The following is a 20,360-nucleotide window of genomic DNA, read 5'->3' on the forward strand; positions in this document are numbered from 1 at the left end:
TATCATCATCACCATCATCAAAGAGGAGTCTATGTGTGATTTTTCAGGCCTGACCGTAGGCAATTACAAAGGCTTTACCTGGCAGGCCTCCCAGGGTAAAGCTTCCCTCTCCACACCAGGCTTGGTGCACAACCAAGGCATTTCAGTCTCTGAAGGGAGTTGGGGTTAAGGACTCAGGTCTCCCTGGCCAGCTGTGCTCTTACACATATCTGCTTCCTAGCCCAGGTGCCTCCATATGGAGGTCTCTTTTCTGAGGGCCTTCAGCAGAGGCCTTCCTCAGGTGCCTCTGCCAAAGCTTCCTTATCAGGGGGAGAGGCATACGTTCCCGGCTGCGGTTAAACCACGCGATGCGCTGCCTTCTTGGTTCAGCTCCCATGCTGTAAATACGTGTCTTTTTCACAGTACACTTAGTGCTACGTTTTCACATTTTTGTGCTTTTTGTTGGTGATTTTGCTGTTTAAAATGGCCTCCAAGCATGTGTTGAAGTGCTGTCTAGTGCTGCTAAGCTGAAGAAGGATGTGCTGTGCCTTATGGAAAAAATACATGTTTAGATAAGCTTCATTCAGGTGTGAATTATAGTGCTGTTGGCGTGATTTCAATGTTAATAAATAAACAATATATATAAATAGGGTGGCTTCAAACTGAAATACACATAAAACAAGGTTATGTATTTATTGATCAGTTGATAAAAATGTTGTGACTAGAGGCCAAGGCTTCCAACAGGTTAGTTCCGGTTCAAACCTCTGCTAAGAACTTGCATTTCCATCCCAAATGTACGGAATCAGAATCCACAGTTTAACAATATCCTCAGGTGATTCTTATGTATAATAAATGTTGAGAACCACTGCTCTACTAGTGGTTCTCAGAATTGGTCCCTAACCAGCAGAATTAGCATCGCCTAGGCACTTGTTAGAAATTCAGATTCTCAGCAGGGGTTCAAACTGGAATGAACCAGTTCAAAACCCTGCTGGAGGCTCACAGGAACCTAACCCTGTATTTACTCTAGGAGCAATGGCTCAGTATTTGCTAATTAAGTGTTTGTGGCAACTTTACAGAACAGAACTACTGCAAATAACAGGAATTGACTGCGCATCTGTACTCAACACCATCAACTGTCCTCCCACCTCCAGGCCCTGCTATGGTGACCCCTGGAGTTGTCCATGCTCTGGATCCTTCCTAACACCTTCCTACCAACCCTCCCACAAACAAAACCCTTTGCTGTTGAGTAGATTCCAACACATGGCAACCCCATATGTTACAGAATAGAACTGCTCCATAACGTTTTTCTTGGCTGTAATCTTTATGGAAGCAGATAGCTAGGCCTTTCTCCCACAGCACTGCTGGGTGGGTTCGAACTACCAACTTTTAGGTTAGCAGTCAAGTGCAAACCATTTGTGCCACCAGGGACCTTCCCCAAACAGAAGTCAGTGCTAAAAGGAAGTAAGAGCTGGGCATGAGAGATAGAGGAGATGAACAATCCAGGGGCCAGATCCAGAGCGGGCAAAACCGCTTCAGAGAATCCCAAATAGATTGGTTTGGCTAAATTATGGAGAGAATGAACATGGGTGATAAGAAATAAGAGTAGAAAAGTTAGGTTAGGATGAGATCATGGAGGACCTGGGGTGCCAGGAAAAATGAGTTTAGCTTTTATTGAGCAAAAATATCAGAAGCCTTTTGTCATGGATTGAATTGTGTCCCCCCAAAATATCTGTCAACTTGGCTGGGCCATGATTCCAGTATTGTGTGATTGTCCAGCATTTTGTCATCTGATGTGATTTTCCCATGTGCTGTAAACCCTACTTTATAATGTTAATGAGGTGGAATTAGTGGCAGTTATGTTAAGGAGGCAGTACTCAATCTATAAGATTAGATTGTGTTTTAAGCCAATCTCTTCTGAGATACAAAAGAGAGAAGCGAGCAGAGAGACAGGGGGACCGCATACTACCAAGAAACAAGAGCCAGGAGAATAGAGTGTCCTTTGGACCTGAGGTTCCTGCACTGAGAAGCTCCTCGACCAGGGGAACATTGATGACAAGGACCTTCCTCCAGAGCCAACAGAGAAAGCCTTCCCCTGGAGCTGACACCCTGAATTTGGACTTCTGGCCTACTAGACTGCGAAAGAATAAACTTCTGTTTGTTGAAGCCATCGACTTGTGGTATTTCCGTTAAAGCAGCATTAGATAACTAAGACACCGCTGAAGGACTGAGGGAAAAGGATGCAGTCAAATGTGGGTCTCTCAAGGGCCCCTCTGGCTTTAACCTGAGGGAGGGATGGGACAGGGAGATCATGGAGGTGGGGAGGCTTTTGGACAGCCCAGGCAGGGGTGAGGGAGCAGCATGGAGAGGAGGGGACTGCCCAACCAATGAGCAAGCTGGGTGGGGGCAAAGGTTATCAACACCTGCTAACTCCCCTATACACAGACACTGACACACAGATGCCTCCTTCAGAGTATCAAAGGTGGGGCCCTTCTGTTTGGGTGAAGCTGGTGGGAGTGTGTCCGGAAGGATCCAGAGCATGGGCAGCTCCAGGGGACATCACAGCAGGGCCTGGGGGTTCCTTAACCTCTCTGAGCCTCAGTTTTCTCATCTGTAAAATATCTACGTTCAGGCTTGTGTGAGGATTAAAGTGAAATAATAATAGCCATAATAAGTTAATTGTATAAATGGCTACATATTCTTGCCCTCCTGTATCTTTGCCCTTGTTGTGTGACTTTGTAGCTCCTCTCATCAAGAAGTGGAGTCCATTTCTCCACTACTTGAATCTGGGTTGGTGACTTGCTTTGGCCAATGGGACGAGAGCAAACATGATGCAAAAATAGACTTGAAATGTGCTCGTGCACAGGGCCTTATGCTCTCACTCTCATGGAACCTAGCCGCCATGTGAACAAGCTCAGGCTAGCCTGCTGAATGATAAGAGACACGGCCCAGTTGCCCCCATCTCCCCAGTCAACAGCCAGCAAATTCCCAGGAAGCAGCGCCACCTAGCCGACCAGCGGGTGACTGCAGACCCACGAGTTAGCCCAGCCAAGACTAGCAGAAGTCCTGCCCAGCCGCAAACACCAAACTGAGAAATCATGAAAAAATAAATGGTTGTTCTTTTAAGCCACTATGTTTTGTGTGTTTTGTTACACAGCAAAATCTAGTAGATAGATTTATGCCTCTGCCCAAGATAAAGTAATGGGGATCAGATTTATCTTCCAGCCTAAAACAACCAAAATAACCATGCAAAACTCTGGACAATAGATGAGTAATGAAGGCTGGCAATCAGTGAGAGACAGCAAAATAATGATGTGAACTCTATGAGAGCCTTAGCTTACTGTCTAAACAGTCTCTAGGCTGCAGTGCAGGTAGAGGGAACCCAGATGGAGCTCAGGGGACACCGGAGTTGAGAAGACAGAGCTGAGAGTCCAGGAGGCCAGAGTTCTCAGGACAGAGCACTGAGAAGATAGAGCTGCACAGAGACAGAACCCCAGAGATCTGCACAGCGTCCCCTTGAGTATTCCGCAGAGTACTTATCTGTGCATGAGTATGAGGAAACTACCCAAGGCCAGGGAAAGAATCATCTAGAAGAATTAGATAACAATGTACAGCACTCACACAAAGCCAGGAATAGTGCCTGTTATCACCAGTCAGACTGTAAAAACTCATAATTCACGGGCATTGAGTAGAATACGCAGGAAGGTCATGGCTCAGTGGTGGGGAATAACCAGTCCTAGACAGGGCACTGTTACAGACCCTCCTAATAAATCAAGACCTGAAAGGATCAGACTGCATTCAAATAACTGCATCCCAGAAAATCTAACTGATATGATAACTAAAACTTATGGAGTGCTTACTGTCTTCTAGAAACTTTACATCTACCCAAACCAAACCAAACTTGTTGTCTTCAAGTCTACTCTGACTCATAGTGACCTTATAGGACAGAGTAGAACTTCCCCATAGGGTTTCCAAGGAGCAGCTGGTGAATTCCAACTGCCAACATTTTGGTTAGCAGCTGAGCTCTCAACCACTGTGCCACCAGGGCTAACTTTACATATATCTAAGGATTTGATATATATTACTATATTTATATTACTTTATTTGCAATAACCCTTTCAAATAGGCGCTATTATTGTCCCCATTGGACAGATGATAGAGGTTAAGATAATACATATAAAGTGCACTGCACATAGCATCTTCAATAAGCGTTATTTCCCTTGACTCCCCACTTGCTCCCTGCAACCACTAACAACGAAATTTTTCCGAAGTTACACATCCATTACGAAGAGATTATGGCTCAAAAAGCCAAAACCTTCAGCCTTCAGGAGGCAAGTGGTCTGTGGGATCCTGGAAAGAGTCCTGAACAGAGTTAGGAGTGCTGGTTCCAGTCCCGGCTCTGCTACTAACTAGCAGCCTGACCTGGAGCCAGTCTTCACCTCTCCAATCCTGATTCAGGCATCTGCAATGTGAGGGAAGGGCAGATCAGATCTCCTCAAAATCTTCCATTCTATAAGCCAAGAAGCCTCAGTCACCCTCAGGCTAAAACTCTGATGGTGGACGGCGGCGGAGCGGCATCTACACCCGCCTCCCCCCCATCCCCACCTTCCGTCCACTACTTCCCCACCCCCACACTCACCCCCGCTTCAGCAGGGGTTTTTAACATAAGCAAATTCTCTCTTCTCTCCGGCTCCAGTTCAGCATTACGCACCGACGCCAGGAGATGGCGCTGCTTCCCTGAGAGGATTCAACTACAGTACATTCATTCAATATTTAATGGCTGAGCACCTACTGTGTACAAAACGTTGTGCAGAGCAGAAAGCGAGTACAAAGGCGATTGCAGTTTCAATCTTCCTTTCCAGAACCTTAACACTCTAGTCACAAAAGACCAATGATAATATGATATTAGAATGGAATTGGGGCTTTGCTGAAGGAACCAACTAACTTCTCTCATAAATTGCCAGGCACTGTGCTAGCTGCTTTACACAAATCACCTCCTTCCTTGCCAGCCACCCTTGTTTTAAAAACCAAAGGCTCTAATACTGAGCGATGATGAAAGCACAAAATAGGTGTCTGGTAGATATTGATTTGATTTCCACTTCTCTATAGCCTTCATGTCACTGGGCACTTGATCGACGATCAGTAAGTTTGTGTTGATTGGTTGGTTGATTGATTGATTGAATTGTGACAGGAGATAGAGACTGACAGGCTAAGCTGGAGTGGCAGGACCCAAGAAAGCACTCCGTCCCAGACACTACAACTCCTAGGTGAAAAACGAGGCCCAGAGAGAGAGGAAGAAAAACTATGTGCCTGGCACAAAGCACGTGCTCCCTGAACATCGACTGAATTAATAAATAAAGTGCCCTTGCCTACGTCATCACTTAATAAAGGTGAAAGTCTTTATCCCCACTTTACAGATGATAAAACTGAGGCTGCCAGAAGGGACTTGGCCAAGCCCCAATATGACTTAGAAGCACAGTGTGACCTGCCACAAGGATAATAGTTTACATTTCTCTTGTCCTTGATAGTTTGTCAAGCACATTTTCATTTATGTTAATCCTTAGAGGAATCCTGAATAGTAAGTATTATTATCCTTACTTTACAGGAGAGGACACTGAGGCTTAGCAGGACTATCTGCCCAAGTGCACATAACTGCTAAGGGTCAGATCAGAAGAGGATGTCCAGAGCATCTGACTCTGCAGCTGTTCCCCTTCTCCAGTTTATTTTTAACTGGGGCATTCTTGGGGGTACATGAATTCACTAAATTAAGTTTTCATATCGTGTTTTCACTTGATAACTTTTCTTAATGGATTCTGGATGGCTACCTTAAAACTAAGAGCTGCCTCCCAATTTTAGTGTCCCTGTTAATGTTTACCTGTGGCTTAGGCTGCTTTAATTATTCAGAGCTAACAAGGGGAAAAAAAAAACTCAGCGGAGATAGACCTGATATCTAAATGATGAGCTCACACCATGTGAAGGCCAAATGACACCAAGATGCATTGTTTGAAGGGAAGAGTTGTAGGGGTTCAAACCAAGGAAAGTGAGGGCAGAAGTGAGTGATCCACTAGGCTTGCTCCAGTACAGAATGCCCAGGGCAGAAAAGCCATGCTGTGTCTGGTGGGCACTTGTTCCTGGTGGGGAGTGTGACTTAGATACAGAAAAGGGGGGGAGGACTACGTCAGTATTGTTCATTTGAATTTTACAGGTGTTATAACTTTGTATTTAATTTGTAAATTTGCTTTTGGTTTCATGGTCATATAAGAGCTATCAGCATACACGTATATCTAGTTTTATGCTTATACAAACCAACTCATAGCAACCCTACAGGACAGAGTAGAACTGCCCCATAAGGTTTCCAAGGAGCGGCTGGTGGATTCGAACTGCCAAACTTTCGGTTAGCAGCCATAGCTCTTAACCACTGTGACACCAGGGCTCCTAAGTAATATTATTACAAAATTAATTTGTCAACAGTAGACGTCCCTAGGAATTTTTTTTCCTCTTAAAAGGATTGTACACAGTCAGGTTTGAGAAACACTGACTATACTTCCCTCCAGAAGGGGCAGTAACCACAGACGTATTTTTCTCTGAATGGGAAGGAACCCTCTCTCCAGAAAACAGAGAAGGGGTCACTCCCAGGCCATGTGAAGGGCAGGAGAAAGGCTATCCCTTCTCTCACACCCAGACCTTCCCTGCAGGCATGGGTGGAGAGGGGCTGTTTGTTTCCAGGCTAAGAGGGGGTACCCTGCAGAAGATGGGCAACTCTCACTGGGTTTAATCAGGAAGGCAAAAGGATGGTGGACCTCAAAAATGAGGGTGGACATCACCCTTGAACTTTGCATCCTCTTCTGGGGAAAGGTTAGCACCTTTTCAGTTGTACACGAGATAACTGTATTGTGTTAGGTGGAAGTATGACTTTGTCACTGCCTTTATTCGGAGATTAAGTGCGATTTACGAAGATGTGCATGGATGCCAAGACGACAAGTGGCGCACAGTGACGGTCAGTTTTCTGTGTCAGTTTGGCTAGGCTGTTGTACCCAGTTATTCAATCAAATACTAATCTGGAGGTTTCTGTGAAGGCATTTTATAGATGTGATTAACATTTACAGTCTGTTGACTTCATGTAGAGGAAATTATCCTGAATGATAGGAGGAGAAAGAGGAGGAGGTGGAGGAGGCCTGATCCAATCAGGTGAAAGGCTTTAACAAAACAGAACCGAGGTTTCCCTGAAGAAGAAATCACACCTGTGGAAGGCAGTGTTGTCAACTCCTGCCCCAGAGCATCCAGTCAGCCTTCCTGACACCTGCCCTACAGATTTTGCATTTGCCAATCCAGCTCCCACAATAGTATAAACCAATTCCTTTCAATAAATCTATACCTATCTATACAATATCTATATTATATCTATCTGTCCATCCATCTATCCCACTGGTTCTGTTTCTCTGGTGGAACCCTGACTGATACACTGATACACCACCTGAGAAAATCTTGCATATCTTGAAAGTCAGGGCTTATTTTTGACACAAAAGGGACCACTCATCTGATGAAAAAAATTGGAAACAGATAGTGGTGATGATTGCACACATAGGGAACATAATTAATGTCACTGAATTAGACACATAAAAATGGTAGCAATGGCAAATAGTTTGTTTGATATAAAAAAGGAATGTAGTGAGATATACATATAAACCAAAACCAAACTCATTGCCGTCGAGTCTATTCCGACTCATAGCAACCCTATAGGACAGAGTAGAATTGCCCCACAGGGTTTCCAAGGAGGAGCTGGTGGATTCGAACTGTCAACCTTTTGGTTAGCAACTGAGCTCTTAACCACAGCACCACCAGGGCTCCATATACATATACAGATATATATATATATAATTAATTTACAAAAAGGGATTACCTATTATATTCACCAGGCATGGCCCCAAAACTTCTGGGCAAATCCCAAGAGTTCAAAAGATCATTCTGATGGAAGAGCCAAGCAGACAGGTAGGGCAGCACCACTAGAATAATGTTCTGTCTTTCATGTTTATTAAACTATTTGCAACACATTGGATTATCCAACCTTTAAAAAACATGCTTATGTCAACTGTCTCTGAAAGAAGACACAAAATCTACTAACGTTTCTAGGGAGAGAAATCCAGTAACTGGGGAAGAGGGGTGGGAGGGAGAATTTTCACTTTTTGAACCTCTGGAACATTGAAGCATGTGAATGAATCATCTAGATTAGGGGTTAGCAAACTATGACCCATGGGCCGTATCTGGCCTGTTGTCTAAGTTCTGTTAGTACACAGCTGTGTTCATTTGCGTCTTTCACAATGCAATGGCAGCATTGAGTTGCTGCAACAGAGACCATATGGCCCACAAAGCCTGAAATATTAACTGACTCTTTACAGAAGAAATTTGCCAACCTCAATCTAGATTAAAAAAATAGAAAAGTTAACATTAAAAAATAAAGATGCCCCGGAATTGAAAACATACATTCATACAAAAACTGGATACATATGTTCATAGAAGCATTATTCATAATAGCCAAAAAGCAAAAACGACCCAAATGTCCGTCAACTGATGAACAGATAAACAGAATGTGGTATATTCATGCCATGGAATATTATTTGGCCAGAAAAAGGAATGAAGTACTGATAAACGCTACAACACTTGAAAACACTGTTCTAAATGAAAGAAACCAGACACAAAAGACTACACATTATATGATCCCATTTATCTGAAATGTCTGGGATAGGCAAATCCAGAGAGACAGGAAGTACATGAATAGATCGTCAGGGGCGGGAGAAAGAGGAAATGGGAATTAACTGCAAATGGGCACAGTGTACCCCAGAATGCAGTAGGGGATTCAGCACCTAGTGATGAAGTAGTCCTCTCTGCCACATCAAACCAGAATCAGTCCCGGCCTGGGAGTCAGGAGAGCAGGTTCCTAGATCCCAGTTGTCCCAAACCATACATGTGACCTTGGTTAAGCCTCTTTCCCTGTCTGGTCCTTAACCTCCTCTTCTATAATATGGGTGCAGTTGGGCAGAGAAGGGGAAGAGTGTGTGAAGGGGTATTTTGGGGGCCTGATTTTCTGGAATCCTTTGTTCTTTCCTCAAACTTTATCGTCATTGACTCTAATAATTTTCTTCCCCTTCTGTTTCTTTCCTTCCCCTTCTTCATCATACCTTTCCAACTTCAAAGCACTTTCACATTCATGATGTCATTGGATCCTCATCCCTTCTTTAGGGAAGACAGGTATTATCCTCATTTTACAGTTGATGAAATTGAGGCTTACAGAGGTCAAGCAACTTGCTCAAGTTTACCCAGTGGATAAATGGTAGGGCTGGAGCTCAACCCCAGGTCTTCTGATTCTAGAACCCATGGTTCTGCTCACACCACCACACTGTCTTTGCATATCTGGCTTCTCTCTAGACATGTCCAGAGGCCTCACTGCAAACACGACACACCTTTGTTTGGACAAGAGGGTGGCGGCGAGGCACCAGTGACCTGGGGTTCTGCTGGTTCTCTTCACTCTTTTCTTAATAACCTCTCTGCATTGGCATAGCAGCAGCTTGTGGGTAGGAGTATGCATCCACATTGGTGTGGACACTAGACCCATATACACCACGAAGATATACATATAGGTATGCCTGACCTCTTTGGCAGGTAATAGATCGTTCCTTATTAAGCAGGGTGGTGAGGAAGCTGTGCTTTTAGTTCAGGGGGGGCTAAGACGTCAGAACTCCAGGAGTCTGCTCTCTCTTCTAAGTCTAGAAGATTCATTATGACCTCTCCCACGAGGCTCCGAGAAGGGGAAACTCCTCAACCCTTGGTAGAGGGGAAGAGCAGTGAGAAGAAAGGACAGGGAATTCTCTCCCCTTGCTCTTGCTAAACAGGAGTCCCAGGAGAAAGAACATCAGTAGGACCAGAAATCAACTCCTAAACTCAGAGCTGAGCCTAAATCTCAAGGAGTGTCAGTAAGACTGACAAACCCAGGTAAGCCCCTGTCACAGTGCCTGGGCTCTAGTAACGCTACATGGGCTTTGGCAAGTCACTCATCCAGATTCAGTCTGCTTATCCAAAAATGTGGCTAATGACTGCTGGGTCTAGCTAAGAGGGGTGCTTTGAGGTTTCCATGGCATAAACAAACTGAAAATGCTTTAAAAATAAAATGCACTTTATGAAAACACTCTCTTTCTTCCAAGCTAGCAAGCAAGGGAGGCTAAGGCCTGAACACACTTGGGGAGTTTCCCACTCTCACTCCTTTCTAGGCAGCGGGGAATACATAGGACTGTAGCAGCAAGTGGGAGTCAAACCAAAAGCAGAAGCCTCTTCAGCAAAGGCCAGGCTGTCCTGGGCAGAGAGGCTGTCCTGGGCAAAGAGGCTGCCCATGCTTGCTTGCTCTTTTTTTCTTTCATTTGACCAGTCAACACATAGCCTTTCCTACAGGGCAGGTGCTGTTCTGTGTGCTTGGAAGCAGTGAACAAAACAGAAAAGACCCCTGCTCTCAAGGAGCTTATATTCTAGTTGTTGGAAACCAACAATAAAAAAAAAAAAAAAAAGTGTTCACAGGTGCTATGCAGAATTATACCGGGTAAGGTTGATAGTGATGGGGAAAAGGTATTATTTCATACAGGATGTCAGAAAACCCCTCTAAATAGTAGGTGTTTGAGCAAAGACCTCAATGAAGTGAGGGGACAGCCACGCCTTAGGCCCAGGGTAGAGGAACACTAGAGTCTAAGAGACACAGCAACACAGGCAAGTCCTTCCAGGCTGGTTATTCTCACTTGTGCCCCCCTACCCCACTTCAATTAATTCCCCACCCTTCCTCTACAGACATCCTCTGGTGAGCCACGCCATCTGCTTTTTGGTTGGGTTCAGCCAAAGGAAAGCCCCAGAAGTTGGGAGAAGCAGATGAGGTGGCAACATTGATACTGCCCACTCACTCAGCCTGCCATGGTTCCAGCAGTGGCTGCATTCCTCTATCACCACATCTGCCTTCCACCGCCCATTCCTCATCTCATCCCAGTCAAGGGAGTCATCATGTATCCATCCCTCTTCATCTCCTGGCTCCTCCTCAGACCCACACGAGTCAAGCACTGCACAACTCCAGGGCAGAGAGGCCCAGTGGCCAGGGCATAGTCTTGGTTTTTCTGTAACCCATACCCTTACCTCTCCGCTCTTGGGCTCCACAGAGTAAAGGCCTGTCCTCCAGGAAGCCTTGCAGGATTAGTCTTCCAGATGAGCACTGTGCACCTACCTATGCAGGAGTGTGTTGTCCATGGATGCCACTTGAATTGCCTCTCCCATCAGGGCAAAAAGAGGGTAAGTTTGGGCCCCAGAGACACCCTTACAGATGAAATGTGGACTGTGGCCTCACTCTCCAGCCCCAAGGCTCCAGTTAAATCAAAATACACCAGGAAAGGCAGAAACGGAAATTGGAGTTCTAGACTCCTTTGTCTCATTCCCTCAGGAGCTCACTACCTCAGAAGGTAGTCTTCCCCCCAAATCCAGCCCTCCCACTTCCTGAGGGAACCCTACCTACCTACCTCCAATACGCAACAGCTCACTGTCTGATTCATTTCCTTGACAGCACATATCACTATTGGAAAAAGGCTTATCAATGTGTATGCATCTGCTCCACCTGCTAGAATGTGCATGCCATGGAAGCAGAAAATTTGCCTGTTTTCCTGTGTGACCAGCATCCTAGGCCCAAATACATAAAAGGAACTCAACAAATGCTTTTGAGTGAGCAAATGATTAACAGAAATGGGGACAAAGCACCTCTGCTCCCTAATACTTCCACAAAGATTGGGGCCACAAGCCCAGATGCCAATGGCTTAGGGTCAGGGGTAGGCAGATACCCTCAGAAGGGTCCCAGGTGTGTGTGGGGAAGGGCCAAGTGGGACAACCAGAATAACCCAGAGAAGTCAGAGAATCACTCAAGTGCCACCAGAAGAGGTTCCACCTTACTGAAGACCCCCAGCTTTTCCATCTGAGTGGCTATAACAGGACTTAGCTAACAGTTACAGTCTCAAGGCTCAGGGAAGCCTAGAAAGGGGAACAGGAGGGCTACTGGCCAAAGGTTCTAAAAAGCCAAGCTCCTCTAGGCCCAGGAAGGAACCTGGGAAGACAGCATCTAATACACCAAAGACCAAAATGTGGCTCATCTGGCTATCCTCACCAGGGGAGGGAAGACTGAGGAGTTCTCCCTCACTTAAGGGGCTCAAACCTATACCTTACAACTAAGTCCTGACTCAAGCCAATCAGTATCTCTCTGCTTTATTTTTTCAACCCCTATTCTACTCCACCATAGGTACCGTCCCCACCACCCACTGTGTGGCAGCACTGCCACCAGGCCAATCCCTATACCCTCAAAGAAACCCAGACAGCTCACAAGTGCATCAATCGACCTTTAATGTCCAAAAGAGGCGTGGATGCAGAGCGTAGGAGATGTGGTGGGGTCTCAGCCCCTGCTCCAGAAATGAGGGAGAGATGAACATAAACCAGACACTTCCAACTGGCCACAAAAGTCTGGGAGGGAAGGGGAAAACACAGATTTGGACATTCATAAAAAAATAAAATAAAACAAAATCTAAAACCAAGCACTCAATCTGCCACAGATAGTGCCCACTGAGGGGTTTGATACAGGGAACTCAGTCACCACCTCAGTCCCCACCCTCCCCCACTTCCTGGCTTCGAAAAGAAAGCTCGGCGCACACTAAGGGCTTGGGGGAGGGGGCGTTCTCCCGCTCTCCACCAGCCCCAAAGATGGACTTGAAAAAAAATGACCTGGATCCCCTATCCCCCCCTCGTGTCAACCCTACACATGAGAGTTTTTAATGTGATTCATGAGAATCAGCAACTGACCCCCCACCCCAGCCCTGTTTCATCAACAGACAAGATTTCCCCAGAATTCTCCCTGGAATCTCCTCCCACTCGTGGCCCTGCTCCACTCCAGATACCTGGCTTCATCCCTGCAAGACTGACCTCCTGCACAGTTCCCCCAAAGACCCTCTCAGGCCCTTTATCACTTCTATGCTTACCTCCCACCAGAGACTGTAACCACCCCCAGTCACTTTCCCCCTCCACTGAGACCCGCTCCAACACAGATGGCAGCACAGCCATCTCTTCCCAGGTTGTACTCCTAAAGCCTTCACAAGGAGCAGACGGCCATAGGGCAAACAGAGGATCTGGGCCAGGTGGCTGGGGGGGCGGGGGGGTGACACCTGTCTTCACCCCCAGAACAGACACCTCCAGAGGTTTTTAACAAAGGCCCACTTAGAACTGTTTCCCCTACCTACCCATAACACCCTAGAGATTCCATACTATCCTGCCCCTCCCTCCCCTCTACCCTCATCCAAAACACACAAACACACAACACACATGGAGGAGAATCAAGGGAGACATTGATTTGGTTTGATTGCTAAGACCTAACTAAGGAACTACAGTCACCAGAAATTCCCTTGCCAGCCAGTAACAGGGGCTGCTCTGAGAGAACTCCAGAGGAATGAGAAAACCGAGAGCTAAGCAGGGAGCAGACACGAGGGGAGAAGAGAGAATGTAAAGAAAAAAATCAAGCAAATCCTACCCCCAACATCCTCCTAGCATGAGCACTGGCAGGAAGAATAAAAGATAACCCACAAAGACAGAGCCCTTACTTAGAAAACTCTTGACAAAAGACAGCAAGACGAGTCTGCTCCCCACTCCCACACACCACAGACAAACACGTCTCAGGGCCCCTTAAAGAATCCACCCCCCACCCCACCCCTGCTCCAAGTCGTAGAATCACAGTTCAGTGGAATATTCTCCCTGGTACTAGAGCAATCCCCCCACCCTCCTTCCTATCCTTCTCTCCTTGCCAACCCTAACACTGTCCCCCCACAGCCTCCTTGGCCTCCCAAAGCAGCATCCACCACCAGGAAGAGGCAGCTGCACAGTTTTAGTTCCACCTCCAGAGACTTATTTCTCTTCCTTAGCCCTCCTAGTCTTAGGGGCTTTGTTGAGGGATTTTCATTTTGTATAGGGAAAGAAAGAGAAAAGGGAGGGATAGGGAGAGATTTCCTAGTGCAATACAACCAAAAAAAAAAAAATTAAAGTCTCGAAAATTAAACATAAAGCAGCCTTCTTCCCCAGGCAACTAAACAGAAAGAAGTTTGGTTTTGTTTACTGCGACATACACATGAAATCGAGTATACAGTCCATGCAGTAGCACAGCCATTGGAGAGGACATCCTGGTGCTGGCCCCCAGTGCAAAACAGTCCCAGCAACGCCGCCCGCCTGCCATCGCTGCCGCCGCCGCCACTGATGCCTTCGCCGCGGCCACCTAGCCTGACTTGAAGAGGAGGATTGCAACTTGACCCAAGTAAAAATAGATGAAGTGCTTTGTCTCGTGTGTGACGTAGCTGCCAAAATTTCGGCCCACGATACAATGCCAGGTAGGGTTATATTTCTTGTCAAATTCCTAAAAGAAGAATGAAAGGGGGAGAAGAAAGTGATTAGGGCAGCTGGAGGATAAGAAATCAGAAGAGGAGTCTCTCCCTACAAGTCCAGCACTAATACCCATTTAGTTGTTATCACCCCCACACCACCCCCAGCCCATGGCCTCAGCTCCCTGAACCTCAGGAGCTCAAGTTCTAAGGCCAGCTAGGACACTCCTTCCCTCATTAATAATGTAACACCACAAAGGCTCCATTATTTCTCTCCACTGAGCCTCTAGCACTTTATACCCCATCGTCTCTCCTCCCTCTCACTACCCCACCACCACTCACCCCCTCCCCCCACTAGCAGAATCAGAGAGGCAGTGGAATAAAAGATCACTCCAACACCACACAGTACAAGTACAGAGAGCAAGCCTCCCTCACCCACTGTGTCCCCCGTCCCCATTACTAAACCAAAAACCAGGACACTAAGGAAATGAGGAACAAACATCAAGAGTACCGGGAAGAAATTCTGTGTAAGTCAATGTTAAAGGCAGTTCCATGCACCAGGCACTGTGTGGGCTGTAAGCTCCAAAACAAGGACTTTAGTCATGAGATCAAGACAATCTCCTCATTTCTCTCAGGGGCAGGAGTTCAGCATCAAAACCACCCAGGAATCCTGGAGACGTAACCAGACAGGCAGTTCTCTGCCACTTGTGGATGCAGCAGGAAACAAATGGCTCAGTTCTAGATGTATCCTGCCATAGCCATACAAGGGCAACAGCCTATGCCACCCGTCATAGGCCACCAATGCTGCCAACCCTGGGGCTTAACACACAACTTGCCAGTCTCCTCAGAGTCCCCATACTACAACTCCAAGTAGCAGAAGACAGTGGAAATGGCACGGGCCATCAAACCTAGCTTCAGTCCTGGCTCAAGACTCTGTAACAAAGGCGACAAAACCAACCAACCCTTTGCTGTCGAGTCAATTCCAACTCATAGCGACCCTATAGGACAGAGTAGAACTGCCCCATAGGGTTTCCAAGGAGCAGTTGGTGGATTCGAACTGCTGACCTTTTGATTAGCAACCGAGCTCTTAACCACTGCACCACTAGGGCTCTTAACACAGGAGAACAATAGTCAGTTCCCTAGGTCTCATTTTCCCCATGAGCAAAACGAGATGGCTGGTCCAGATAACCTAAGGGTTCTCTCTCTGACAGCCCATGTTTCTGGATTCTCTCCCTGGGTAGGACAGGAAGGCCATCACTCAGCAGGGAGCCGGCACCCCTAGCAGCTTCACTTTGGCTCTGCACTCACAAGGTCTCCCAGAACTCCAGAGTCTCCTCTTCTCATTCCATCCATCTGGGTAGGAAAGCAGAGTTCTGTAAAACCCAAGGAGACCCTACCACTTCTATGGACCCCAGTGCTACCATCTCATACACCCTGAGAATGTCAAGACTATGCCCCCAGTGGGCATGGGTCCTGGCTTGGAATCACGTCGCCTAGGTACCACTTTCTACTTCTAAGCTCAGCTGCTTCCTCACTGTGTTAACCATATCCATTCACTCAGGAATTTTTCAGGAACCAAACCCATCACCTCAAAATTGCTCATCTATTAAAAAAAAAAAAAAAGATTATTTATTCAAGCCCATCTTTTTCTTAAAAATGTAGAAAGGAAGGGATGATGCAATACCCGTGAATACTTCTTAAGACAAGGACCGAAAACCCCCTACATGATGAGGGTTATTATAGGGATATCCCACTTTAAATGATACAATTCCCTTAAAATTTGCATATGATCTTATCTGTCCAAATATCCTTGATCTTCATTTTGGATAGTTCTGAACTGAGCCATTTATATTTTATCCTGAAGTTTTTCTGCAGTCTTATCTTTCTCTGATGCCTTATAGTCACATAATTATCTGTGAACACACATACACACACCAACAGAGGTCCTCCAAAGAACTCCTAAGGTGAATGCTTTGGCAAAATAAGAACCACCCCCTAATCTGTCTGCTTTGCAAGTTCCTTGGGTTTTGTCTGCATGGGATAGATCTGCTTTGCTATGTCCCCAGCTCCAGCCCTCCCTGGAGCACATCTCAGCCGTCCACCCTCAACCCTGGCCACTACCCAAAGCTCTCCCAGCGCACCTTCTTGATATAGGCAGCAATGTCCTTCTCTATGTTGTACTTCTCCATGGCCTGTGTGGCACAGTCAACAGCATCCTGTTGCATGTCCTCAGACATGTCTGCATTCTTAATCACTGCCTTCCGGTCAGACATCGTGACACTGCAGAAGGAGCAGAGAGGTGAGGCTGATGGTCCATGGTCTGGACAATAAAAGCCATCTCCTAGGTGTGGGGCCTCAGTGGGAGAGGGGAGCGCAGGAGGCGAGGGTAACAGAAAACACAGACATGAGGCACCAGGAGAGGGAGTTCCTAAGCTTTTACCAGAGACATCGTCCCCCCTTCTGGGAAATTCAGGGCAAATAGTAAAAAAGACATAATTAGTTTTTATCATCTGTAAAATGATAAAACGTTCTTCCAGCTCTAAGCTTATTTATTTCCAATATTCTGAACAGCACTGATAGCCAACATAATATATCACCTACTAGCTGTTGTCCTTGGGCAAGTTACTTAACCTTCTTTGTGCTTCCATGTTATCTGTAAAATGGGGATCACAGGATTGTCCGGAGGATAAACCAGGTGGCATAACACCTTAACACAATAAGCCCTTGATTAAATGGCCATTAAGACATTACTGGTATCACAGTGGAAAGATGAACTCCTACAGGAGTTGAAGGAAAGTGAATAGGAAGATTAATTCCTATAGGAATCAGTAGGCCTGAGTTCTGGTTCTGACTTGAACTCTGTGGTCTTCGACAAATCACTAGCCTTTCTGCATTTGATTATTTCCATTTTAGCAATGAAAATAGCTCTTTATCTATTGGGGTTGTTATAAGGATTAACTAAGGTTATGTGATAGCATCTGTAAATAAGGACCTGTATATACAGGGGTCATCAAACTATGTTCCATTGGCTAGATTCAGCCCACCACCTGTTTTTGTAAATAAAGTTTTAAAGGAACAAGCCACGCTCGTTCATTTACATATTGACTATGGTTACTTTCACCCTACAATGGCAGAGTTGAGGAGTTGCAACAGAGGCTGTATGGCCTATAAACACTAAAAATACTATCTGGACCTTTAGAAAAAAAGGTTGCCAAACCCTGTTCTATACAAACAAAAAGGGGCAGGGTAGATTCCAGGCCACCAATGCCCAGTGGTAGCAGAAATGACAGTAATTATGCCTTCTCTTAAGTACCCAGGACAGAGATGCCCCTTAGCAATGGACAGGCTGAGAAGGCAGCCTCAAATCTGGGCAGTCACACATGCCATCACATCTCCGTCCCATCCTTTTCTCTGTTTCCCCCATCTCTTCACTACATTTATTCTTTAAAGCTCCATCTAATTTTTAAAGCCCTAGATTTTGGACCCAGCTCCAACACTAATTTGTCATTTCCCTGGATCTTTGTTTCCTCCTGTAAAATTTATTTGTTCACTCAAAGATCACTGACCTACTAAGTGACACGAAGGCATTATAATATCTTACTTTCCTCACAGAAATGCTGAAGCATTCTTTCCGCTAAACAAAAACATAGGATTGGGAAAAACATGGCATTAGAGGTTAAAACAAAAAATGGTGCCAAAGAAAAGTGAAGAGTTGTTGGTTTGTTTTTTTTTTTTAACAGCCATGTTTCATATCTCTATTATCTGGACCATGGCATTTATGCTATGGCAACCAGAATTTTGAGGCAGACCCCGCATGGTCCCTTCCTGGGATGAGAGGAATCCCAAGACAGTTGGCTGGGATCTGCCTGGTAGTCTATAGCATGCAACGTGCTTTGCAGAAGAACGTTTATGAGCTGTAAAATCCTGCCCTCTGTCCTTGATCACAGCCCCATCACACAGAGCAGCAACCCTCAAAGTGCCACTCTGTGGCCCAACCCAGTGAACAAAAGATGGTCTCATCCTAGCCCTATCTAAGACGAGGAGACTGCCTACTCAAAGAGAGATCCCTGGTATTGTTCCAGGCCACTTTGATCTCTGAGTTCACACTAGCCTGTGTGCTGCATGAGCTGGAAGGAAAGCAAAACTCACAACTACACCTTCAACCTTGACCAAATGCAAAGAACGCACACATGACAGCCACCAGTCAGGCAGCCCTTGACTGTATCCATGGTACCTTCGCTGGCACTGTCAAACTAAGCAGGGCCAGCCCACTTCAGTAGAGGCTGCCCGAGCCGAAGGGTTAGTGACCAGAACCCCTTGCCATCATGCTAGGAAGAGGGGCCCTCTGACACACCCAAGCGGAAAAGTCAGAGCCTCAAGAGGAGGCTATGAGCACCACCTGGTGCTGAGGAAAGGTGAGGAGAACCCCGTTCAAGGCCTGCCTAGGTAAATGACCTTGGGCAAGTCAACACCTTCATTTTTAAAAACAATGGTTTAAATGAGATCAATGGGCAACCTCAGTGGGTTGGAGAAAAGCTCTAACAGAAGCACAGGGATAATGTTCTGATATTACAAGGCTCTTTATATGTGAAGCAAGCTAGTGTCACCTGGTGGCCTATTCGAGGTTACCACTCAGAAGGGGGCACTGTTTACAAACCCAGGGGTGGGGGTGGGGTCTGGTTACAGACAACGAAGTGAAAGTATGAATTTGGCACGGTTTCCCCAGTAAGCTCACCTGCTCCACAACCTCATTCCCAAAGTCCAAAGGGGCAACTTTGTCATAGTACTTAAAAGCCACCTTACTCTCCAGGAGAGAGCCTGCAGTTACATAATGTTCGTCTTGTGACTACAATGCCACGATTCTTCACCCCTGGCCCCCCAGGCATCCGAGAGAGGCGAGGCCCAGCCCTCGCCACCCCTGTCCAAGGTGCCGGCGAGAAAAGGATAAGGAGGTGCCCAGCCTAGTCCCTCCCTTCTGTGAGAAAAGAAAGGGATCTGAACCTCTAGACGGAAGGATGGCAGAGGGCCCCAGGCTAGCCGCCTCAATCACGAGCCATGTGCTCCTTTGAAAAGCAACAAGGGCGCCCCAGGACAGCTCCCCTATTTTCGAGAAGAAAGGCTAAGCCTCTGGTGAGAAGGACTGCCTTCCTCCCCCCCCCCCCGCCCACCAACACACACACAAACGCCTCTATCTTCCCCTTCAGATCTCCAAGGGGGCCAAGTTCCCTCCCCCACGCCCACCCTCCCGAGCGCTGCGGTCCGAAGGCCATCACCTGGGGAATGAGAGCATCCCGCTCCCCACCTCCATCCTCGCCGCCCAGCCAGGTCCGCAGCTCCGGCCGGTCAGCCACCCTCCCCCACCCGGCCTGGAGCAGCGCCGGAGTGACTGGGCGTCCTCGCCGCAGGAAGGACGCCCCAGAGGGTGGCGGCGGCAGGAGGAGCCGCGTCACGCCCGAGCCCTCTCCACCGCCTCTCCCTCGGCCCCAAACACCAGAAGCCTCCACGCAGCGCAGAGCGACTCCCGGGGGGGACAGGGAGCGGCACCTCCGCAGGCCCAGGCCTCCAGCCGCGCCACGAGGGTAGCGAGAGCAGAGGTGGCGCAACCCAGGCTGCGCTGGGCGGAAGGGGCGCCGCGCTGCGCTGCTTGGGCCGTAGACGCAGAGGGCAACGGGGCCAGCGCTGCTCCGGGCCTCGGGCCCCGGCTGGGCCGGGCGTAGGGGAGGGAGGCCGCCGGGGCGCTGCGGGTAAGCCCTGGGCGCGTGGGGCCGCACGCGACAGGAGGGACCGCCGCACTGAGGACGCCCCCGCCAACCGTTCACCTTCAAGGAGGCGAGTCCACACAGGGCCCCGGGGGAGCAGCGATGGCCTCAGGCAGAGCGTGGGCAGGGGCGGTGTCCCCTGGGCTCCTCCTGCAGCAGCAGCCGCCGCCGCGGTCTTCGGCTCCCGCAGGCCCGGGCAGCGCGC

General features: G+C 47.4%; 1 protein-coding gene across 2 annotated transcripts; it reads right to left on the bottom strand.

Annotated features, from left to right (window-relative positions):
- Positions 1-14,118: 14,118 nt before the first annotated feature.
- On the bottom strand, positions 14,119-20,360 carry DYNLL2 (dynein light chain LC8-type 2). Of its 2 annotated transcripts, none has more exons than XM_004377890.2 (3): positions 20,216-20,360; positions 16,538-16,676; positions 14,119-14,431 (listed from the first exon to the last, which is right to left on the bottom strand). In XM_004377890.2, exons 2-3 carry the CDS (start codon positions 16,667-16,669, stop codon positions 14,294-14,296), a joined length of 270 nt encoding a protein of 89 aa, XP_004377947.1. In that variant the 5' UTR covers positions 16,670-16,676; positions 20,216-20,360; the 3' UTR covers positions 14,119-14,293. The 2 variants fall into 2 exon arrangements, with proteins under 2 accessions (XP_004377947.1, XP_023588492.1); XM_023732724.1 differs by lacking the exon at positions 20,216-20,360 and adding an exon at positions 19,670-19,844.

The sequence above is a fragment of the Trichechus manatus genome, unplaced genomic scaffold (assembly GCF_000243295.1).
Source record: "Trichechus manatus latirostris isolate Lorelei unplaced genomic scaffold, TriManLat1.0 scaffold00054, whole genome shotgun sequence".
Classification (NCBI taxonomy): Eukaryota; Metazoa; Chordata; class Mammalia; order Sirenia; family Trichechidae; genus Trichechus; species Trichechus manatus.